This window comes from Physeter macrocephalus, chromosome 14, assembly GCF_002837175.3.
Source record: "Physeter macrocephalus isolate SW-GA chromosome 14, ASM283717v5, whole genome shotgun sequence".
NCBI lineage: Eukaryota > Metazoa > Chordata > Mammalia > Artiodactyla > Physeteridae > Physeter > Physeter macrocephalus.
The window spans coordinates 116,135,042-116,144,382 of NC_041227.1; the positions used below are offsets into that span (position 1 = coordinate 116,135,042).

The following is a 9,341-nucleotide window of genomic DNA, read 5'->3' on the forward strand; positions in this document are numbered from 1 at the left end:
AACGGGAGAGGCCACAACAGTGAGAGGCCCGCCTACCACAAAAAAAAAAAAAAAAAAAAAAAAAAAAAAAGAATTACAAAGTCCAGGGACCATCCTCCCTCTGCTCTTGAACCTTGTGTTTAGTTCTGGGTGCCATATTTTAGGAGACTATTTAACTACAAATATGTCTGTTGTATCAGCATGTGGTCCAGATAATGAAGAGTATGGAAACAGTGTCACATGAGGCATGGCTAAAGAAATTGGGATTTTTGTTTAGAAAAGAGAAGGCACATGGCCATTTAAACACAGCTCCCAAGGCCTGAACCAGGATCAAATTGCTGAAAGTTACATAGGGAGACAGATCTGGCTCTACATAAAGAAAACTTTTTTAACATTACATCTGTTCTTAAATTGGGTGTCCTGACTTACCAAGTCAGGAACTTTCCGAGCTCTGGTCACCTTCAACCGGAGACTTGAGGCCTAGAATCATCCTTCAGGAAGAATTTCTGTTCTGGGTGGGAGGTTGGAATAAAAGTCACCACCTAACTCTTTAAAATTGTGTGATTTTTTTTTTAATTGAAGTATAGTTGATTTACAATGTTGTGTTAGATTCTGGTGTATAGCAAAGTGATTCAGTTATACTATATATATTCTTTTTCATTATAATTTATTATAAGATATTGAATATAGTTCCCTGTGCTATACAGAAGGACCTTGTTGTTTATTTATTTTAGGTATAGTAGTTTGTATCTGCTAATCCCCAACTCCTAATTTATCTCTCTACCTGCCTCTCCCACTGCCCTTCCCCTTTGGTAACTATAAGTTTGTTTTCTATGTGTGTGGTAACTGTAAGTTTGTTTTCTATGTGTGTGAGTCTGTTTTGTAACTAAGTTCATTTATATCATTAAAATTGGGTGATTTTTTTAAGCTGCTATGATTGTGATAGAAGTCACAGGCACTAATATTGGATCTTCAGGGAAACTTTTGGGTGTGGAGCACCCAGTGGGGAAAGCAAAATGACCTCATTTTGAAATGGTGCAATGGAGCCCTTGTTTGCATAAAAACATGGAGATTTAACAATCTGACTTCTTGATCTTAGGCAAACTAAGAAAACATTATTTGAAGTAATTTATTTCACAGATAGCTGCCAGCAACGAGTAAAGCTAAAAGTGATGGGTATGTCTCTAAAGATGAGGGTGTAAAACTTAATTGACAGAGGTTGTGAGAGTATGAAAAGCTCTTTCCACAAGGTCAGTAAATTCCAGGCACTAATAATCTCAGTTATGCATTGTACCAATAGAGGTTTCTCAAGGATAAGAGGGGGATGCTTGGACTATGCTTACATTTCTCAAAACACGTGTCAGTTCTTTTCAAAGTTCTTTGTAAACTTTCCTCACCATCTTATTATAAAAATTTAGGAATGGCTCTTGCTAGGGGCAAGATGGGAATAAAGACACAGACCTACTAGAGAATGGACTTGGGGATATGGGGAGGGGGAAGGGTAAGCTGGGACAAAGTGAAAGAGTGGCATGGACATATATACACTACCAAACGTAAAATAGATAGCTAGTGGGAAGCAGCCGCATAGCACAGGGAGATCAGCTCGGTGCTTTGTGACCAGCTAGAGGGGTGGGACAGGGAGGGTGGGAGGGAGGGAGACGCAAGAGGGAAGAGATATGGGAACATATGTATATGTTTAACTGATCCACTTTGTTATAAAGCAGAAAGTAACACACCATTGTAAAGCAATTATACTCCAATAAAGATGTTTAAAAAAAAAAAAGAATGGCTCTTGCTAGGTTGCATATCATCTGTACTTTTTGTGCATAAAAATTTAGTTTTCCATGAAATATGTGCCTCACCTGTCTCATCCCCCACCTTCACTGCCAGGGTGAGATTATGAAGCTCCCTTCGAGATGCTGCACTTGACTTTGCCAGGACGCAGCTCCTGTCCTACTTTGAAAGCTGGTCTTCCCCTGGTTTTGCCCGCTATGAGAAATCCAGCTTCAGTTTTAATGGCCAAAGGGGCATTTAGTATCCTGCTTTCTATTGTGACCTCAGGCTGAGCACCACCTTTGTTAGTACTTCCGGTCTCCAGCTTTGAAAATTTCCTCCTCTCATCACAATGGAGAAGTGTTCTGGGAATTTTAAAACCTGCTTGTTTACTTTAGGTGGGGGAGAAACAGTTCTGGAAATAATGGAAATATACACAGTCCTTTTTTGGGTACCTTTTACAGGATGAGGCTACTTTGTGAGTTTAATATAGGAAAAGGTAGACCTTCATTTATGTTGGTGGAGTGGAAAGAACACAGCTTTGGGGATTAGGGAGACAGGGCTTCAGTTTCTAATTCTTCCCCTTACTTGCCCTGTGACTTTGAATAAATGATTTGACCTCTCCAAGCTAGATTTTCTTCTTCAGTTAAACAGGAACAGTAATATCTACATCATAGGGTTTGAGGATTAAGTAGAATAAAGCATATAGACACAAGGTATTTATATACATAATAAGTGCTTATGAAATGCAAATTCCTTTTTTCCTCTGAATTCATCTTATTCTCCTCTTTTTTGGTTGGCTTAAAAAGTTATTATGCTTGACATCACTTATAACAATGCCAATTTAGACTAATTACAGACTTACTAGTTCATTGTAATGCTTTTACGTTGTGAGTGGAACCACAAACAGTTGCACTTTTTTCTAAGTTACTTTTAAATACGAAAGCAATGCCTACACCATAGACTAAGTCAAGCAGTTAGCAGATGTATTAAGAGAAATTGCACATTCTTCTTCCCTGCCCACAAGTTCCTCACCAGGCCCGATCAGGTAATCACTGCTAACCTTTTGGTGTGGGCACATTTTTCTATGCTCATACAAACACATACAAATACATAAGGTTTACTTTCTCCTGTCTCCCTTTAGTATTTTTTTTTTTTTACACAAATGTATTATATGTACTGGCTGAGCATTTTGCTTTTTTACTTAAGGAAATATCATAGATATATTACCAGGTTACTACACAAAGGTTTAATGCATTCTTTTAAAATTTTTTTATTTTTTATTGAACTATAGTTGATTTACAATGTTGTGTTAATTTCTGCTGTACAGCAAAGTGACTCTGTTATATGTATATATACATTCTTTTTTAATATTCTTTTCTATTATGGTTTATCACAGGATATTGAATATAGTTCCCTGTGTTATACAGTAGGACCTTGTTGTTTATTTATTTTATATATAATAGTTTGCATATGCTAATCCCAAACTCCCACTTGATCCCTGCCCCTTGGCAACCACAAGTCTGTTCTCTATGTCTGTGAGTCTGTTTCTGTTTAATGCATTCTTTTTAATGGCTATGTTGTATTCCATTGTCTGAATGCACGTAGTTTATTCTTTATTGATAGCCATTCAGGCTGTTTCCATGTTTTACTTTTTTAGAAAACAGTGCAACAAACACCCTTGCACATACCAGATCTCTGGGTCTAAGGGTATTAAGGAATCTGACAGGTCTTTTTTTAAAAAAATATTTATTTAATTTATTTATTTGGTTGTGCCAGGTCTTAGTTGCGGCCAGTGGGCTCCTTAGTTGTGGCTTGCAGGCTCCTTAGTTGCGCCATGTGAACTCTTAGTCGTGGCATGCACATGGGATCTAGTTCCCTGACCAGGGATCAAACCTGGGCCCCCTACATTGGGAGCACAGAGTCTTAACCACTGTGCCACCAGGGAAGTTCCTGACAGGTCTTAATTATTGTCCGATTATGAGAAATGGTCAGTCTCTGAGAGAATTCTCAAAGGAATATGTATTAGCTTCCCAAAGGAAGTGGTCTTGTTTTCTTAATTTCTTAGGATACTCCATATCATAACTCTATATTATATTATAACATATTATCCTTGACTGCTGCAGTTTCCTGAAAACAGTTTCCAGATCTTTGGACAAGTTCTGTGGTGGGTAGGCTAGAATACAGTACCTGTCTTTGAACCGTCACTGGTCCTTCCCAGCTGACAGCCAACCAGTGTTTCTGGACTGAGTTTGATATTTTTCCTGCTCTCCCACTTCTGGGTGGTTCCTGCCTCCGTTTCAAGAAAGATAATGAAATTCTCCTAAAAGCTGTGAATGATTTCCTGGCAAATCGATGTGGAAGTCAATGTAAATTTTTCTATTGTAACTTATAGACATACATTCGTAGGATATTATAACAATACTTTTTTGGGGGTAGTCTTTTCTTTTTCCTTTTAAAAGATGGCTATGGCAATATGACTTTTATTTTTGTAATTTGTTTTGCTTCTCTGTAGATCTTTTGAACACTACCCAGTGCTGTGGCATCATGGAGAAGCAAGCAGAAGTCATGTAATGAACATCCCCTTGTAGTTTTGTAATGAGCACCCATGTGCTTTCCTGTTCCTTGTGGTTCAGTCAGCAAAATAAACACTTTCTTACGCCTCTCTCTGTCTCTAGGAGTCTATACATTTTACATATGCTAGATCTGTGATGCACTTTGGGCTTGTCCTTTATATGCCATTTGAATACTAACGTTAAAAAAAAGTGGTTGAAAACTAGTGGTTACCAGTGGGGAGAAGGGACAATAAAGTGGTGGGGGAGTGGGAGGTACAAACTATTGGCTGTAAGATAGGCTCAAGGATGTATATTGTACAATGCGGGGAATAGAGCCAATATTTTACAGTAACTGTGAATGGAAAGTAACCTTTAAAAATTGTATAAAAATAACCTAAAAAAAAAGGAGACGGTAATTATGTGACATGATGGAGGTGTTAGCTAAGGCTATGGGGGGGTCATCATTTTGCAATGATAAGTGTATCAAATTTATACATTGTACACCTTAAACTTACACAAGGTTGTATGTCAATTATGTCTCAATAAAGCTGGGGGAAAAAAAGAAAAAAAAGTGTGACCAATACGTGCCACGATATCAACAGTGATTATGTTAGATAGTGGGGTTATGAGGGATTTAAATTTTCTTCTTTTAATTTGCATTTTCCAAACTGTCTTCAATAAATATAAATTATTTTTATAATAAGAAAAAAGTGTTATCTCAATGTTTGCTTCTTTCCACTGGATCATTTTATATTGACATTGATATTACAAATGAGTAAATGTTTTTAAAAGAGCTTGACCAGTATTTCCTGTTCTTCAGGTGTCATATTTGAGATATTGATAATTTTTTTAAGTGATTTATTACTTGCAGTATTTTGTTACTTGAGGAGATTGTTTGGAGGCTATTACTTGAGCTATGTTCTGGGTGATTTATATTCATCACTCTATCTCCTCTTGTAGGTCTTTTGAACACTGTCTAATTCTGTGACTTCACGAAGCAAGTTTAGGCTACTTTCTACAGAGTCTCAAATCCTTTGGATGTTTCCTCTTCTCTTCCTACTATAAACCTTGTCTCTTCTTTCTTTTTTTTTTTAAAATAAATTTATACATTTATTTATTTATTTATTTTTAGCTGTATTGGTTCTTTGTTGCTGAATTCGGGCTTTCTCTAGTTGCAGTGATCGGGGGCTACTCGTCATTGCGGTGCGTGGGCTTCTCATTGCGGTGGCTTCTCTTGTTGCAGAGCACGGGCTCTAGGCGCGCGGGCTTAAGTAGTTGTGGCACGTGGGCTCAGTAGTTGTGGCTCGTGGGCTCTAGAGTGCAGGCTCAGTAGTTGTGGCACACGGGCTTAGCTGCTCAGCGGCATGTGGGATCCTCCCAGACTGGGGATCGAACCCGTGTCCCCCGCATTGGCAGGAAGATTCTTAACCACTGAGCCACCAGGGAAGTCCCTTGTCTCTTGTTTCTAATCTCTGTGAGGATGGATGCCACCTCCAGCATCCTCACTGTTCTTGTCCATTGTCCTTTGAGGTCAGAAAGGCAAGGAGAACCTTATGAATCTCTGGATCAAAGGTCAACAATGAACATCTATATGCAGGTTGGCATTGGCTCTTCCTTCTTATCCGTAAGTCCAACTCTCGGAAAAAAGAAACACATTCCTCTTACTTAAAAGTCGACTGGAGAGCTGAACTTTAGAGTTTCAAAATAAATCCTATGCCTGTTGTGTGGTTTTAAAATAATTTTAGGGCAGATAATAAGGTGTGAACACCCTGTCCTTAACATTTTATTCAGCACTCTAAATAAATTTCACAATCCAAAATGGTTCAATAATTTCCATTTTTAAAATCGAATGAGCTCATTTTACTGCACATTCTACTGCATCTTAGTATGTTGGCGCCTGTGATCTGGCCCTTTCCATATCTGTAAACAATCATTTAGTACAAATACAACATCTCAACACATGCCAAGGAAACCCAGAATGAGGGTTTCACCTCAAGATAATTTTCAGAGTAGCCATATACTTTTTCCCTGACATGAGGCTAATACTAGCCGTAAACATAGGTCCCAGGTGGTACAGGACTGGAAGACTGGCCGTGGGAAGACTCATGGAGAGAGGCTTTCCCGATGTGACTGTGATGGGAGGCCACATACAGCTGGTTTCCATGTCTGTCCTTCTGTCTTTAATCCAGGCTGAATCAGCGAGTTCATATTTCTTAACTTTTCAGTAGAGGAGAAACATCCAAGGTTTAATTTGCTGTAATGCTTTGATGGGAAACATATGTTTGACTTAAGACAGTGTTGCCCTTTTTCTCTGAATAGTGGTTGATGCTTAGCTATCAACTTCATTCTGTGGTTACAGAGTGCCTACAGATTCATTTTTTATGTTTTATTCAATGTGCCTAGAGGAAAACATACTTCATTATTTGGTTGTTTTTATTATTAAGGTTTGATACTCTCATGCAGCTCTTATTGATTTTATATTCGAAGGTACCAATTTACATGAATTACATTCAGGTTTACTCTTTTGTAATTTTTAATTTGGGTTTTTATGCCAAGTCCCATGTCCTTTTCTTAAGGACTGGCTGGTGGGATTGATGATCTAATTTGTGGTCTGGTCATATTAAATTCCTTGAGTGGAAAAGTCCTTACCCAGCCTGGCTTTGTCCTTTGCCTGTTTCTTCCTGAGACTGACCTATACCACCTCCTACCCTACTTTAACAGGCTTCGTTTCCCAAGCAAGACAAGACAGAGCTCTGTGGACCACCCATGGGGTAAAAGACTTCAGCAATGGAGAGTGGGAATAGGAAACACCAGCTTGGCTAAGTGACAATTTTTGGTTAGAGGTGTGGCTAGATGTGACAAGGGAGCAAATATCTGAGCATCTATTCCCTTTGGGACTTTCAAGGTTTTCGGAAATCTGGCACCATATCACATATCCCATCTTCTTTCCCAAGACTTTTATTTATTTATTATTATTATTATTATTATTATTATTTTTTTTTTTTTGTGGTACGCGGCGGGCCTCTCACTGTTGTGGCCTCTCCCGTTGCGGAGTACAGGCTCCGGACGCGCGCTCCGCGGCATGTGGGATCCTCCCGGACCGGGGCACGAACCTGTGTCCCCTGCATCGGCAGGCGGACTCTCAACCACTGCGCCACCAGGGAAGCCCCCAAGACTTTTATTTTGATCAGTCTCCTAAATGCTCTGCAAACATGCACTGTCAGATTCCTGCGGCACTTCTGGTGGATACTGTGGAATCAAGCCCTTCACTGTTAACATCCTGTATTGTCTGCTATCTTCTTTGTGTTTTTAGCTTTCCTCTCCATCTAAAATGTAAGCTTCTTGAAGTAGGAGGTATATCTTATGTTTCTTTTTTTAAAATTAACTAATTAATTAATTAATTTTGGCTGCACCGGGTCTCAGTTGCGGCATGTGGGATCTAGTTCCCTGACCAGGGATCGAACCCGGGCTCCCTGAACTGGGAGAGCAGAGTCTTACCCACTGGACCACCAGGGAAGTCCCTTATGTTTCTTTTTATCTCATGAAATACTCAGTTCAGTGATGGACATAAAGAAACTAGACATCAATTAATTATAGACTGATTATTCAATCTCATCCTTTTTTGTGGGCTAAAGCTGTTGGCTGTAGTTTTAGGGACACTGAGGTCTAATTTCAGCTATCACTGGGTTCTAATGTGATGTTAAAATTTCCCACATACAAAATGGCTATAATTTTCATTCTCATGAAGAAGACACCATGTAAATAATGAATTATGTGTACATTATTATTTGTAGTGATAATGCAGCTAGATCATAATCTAGAGCTTCATTTCTGGGTAAAATATTGCGTTTCTTTAAAAAAATTCAGAAATAATTTAGTTGACTTGCAAAAGTAAATTTATTGAAGCATAGAAACACTTAGAGCAAAGCTGTCATTTCAACTTTTTCAAGAGAATTCTAATAAGAAAAGAAAAAGATGCAGAAAAATTGGTTAGTCATCTATTTCTGTATGGAAATTTTTTCCCGAAGTTAGCCGGAAAGATGGCTAGATTGATGCAACTTCTTCATTCGTGTCTTGTAGATTTTTTTCTCTGAAGGACACTCTTGTTGATCTGGAAATTGCCTATTTAAGTTTCACCTCAGAAGCATTACTGACTTGAGATGAGACAACTTTGCCATCCACCACCTCCTCTACGATGGTCTTAGTCACTCTAGTCTTGCTTGGATCTGAAAATCAAAGAATCACAATGTCAGTCTGGAAACTGTCACAGAAACATAGATCAAGAGAAATCCAGATGCATTCACTGAATATGTTCTGTCTGGGTAAGATGACATGAACACTAGTATACACTTTTTATATGACAAGCAACGTGTGCCTTTACGTTTCAATTATAAAATTATCAGGAACATGAAAAAAAGAATCTACCTCTTCCTTGGATAGAACAGCTTCCAGATCTCGAGTCACTAGACTTGGATGAATCCCTGGATCCGGTGTTTCTGGACCCCATGTGTCTGATCCCGAGTTTCTAAAATCAGATCCTCCAAAACCAGAACCACTGGAGAAAAAAAGAATTGTTTTCCTTTGCAGTTTGCAAAGGCAGGAGAAACCCTCCATGCAGAGGGCTCTTTCTCATGAAGGCAGCTGTCATTCGATTGGACTCTTTTGCTTTATAAATACAAGTCTGGTCCCCAAGCCTCTTTTTGGTTTCATAATGTAAATACACCAAGGTCTGCGTTGAGCATGTTCCTGACTTTCGTTTACCCTCCTCCTCCATCAAGCAGGCAGTGGTAGGTATCAGTCTCCATCTCCAGGCGGGTCTTGATGTCCAACAGCTACTCATACTCTGTGTTCTGGCATTCAGTCTCACCCTGGATCTGGCAGATCTGCTCCTCCAGGCTGCCGATCTGCATCTGAATTTGTGACAGCTGTGCCATGTAGCCAGCCTCCGTGTCAGCCAAGGTCCCTTCCAGGGAGCTTTTCTTTTTTTTTTTTTTTTTTTTTTTTGTGGTATGCGGGCCTCCCTCTGTTGTGGCC

The 9,341-nt window shown here is 39.1% G+C and overlaps 1 protein-coding gene and 1 long non-coding RNA gene across 2 annotated transcripts in view; one reads left to right on the plus strand and one right to left on the minus strand.

Annotated features, from left to right (window-relative positions):
- Nucleotides 1-4,411, plus strand: part of LOC102979234 (uncharacterized) — a 37,336-nt gene extending 32,925 nt beyond the window's left edge. Inside the window, exon 4 of the long non-coding RNA XR_008619413.1 lies at nt 4,268-4,411. This is a non-coding gene — a long non-coding RNA (uncharacterized lncRNA). The remainder of the gene's footprint in view (nt 1-4,267) is intronic.
- A 4,018-nt stretch (nt 4,412-8,429) lies between these two features.
- Nucleotides 8,430-9,341, minus strand: part of LOC102974707 (keratin, type I cytoskeletal 24) — a 4,111-nt gene continuing 3,199 nt past the window's right edge. Inside the window, 4 exon segments of the mRNA XM_024130161.2 lie at nt 8,430-8,533; nt 8,733-8,811; nt 8,814-8,862; nt 9,069-9,286. Coding sequence (XP_023985929.2) covers nt 8,430-8,533; nt 8,733-8,811; nt 8,814-8,862; nt 9,069-9,286 — 450 coding nt within the window.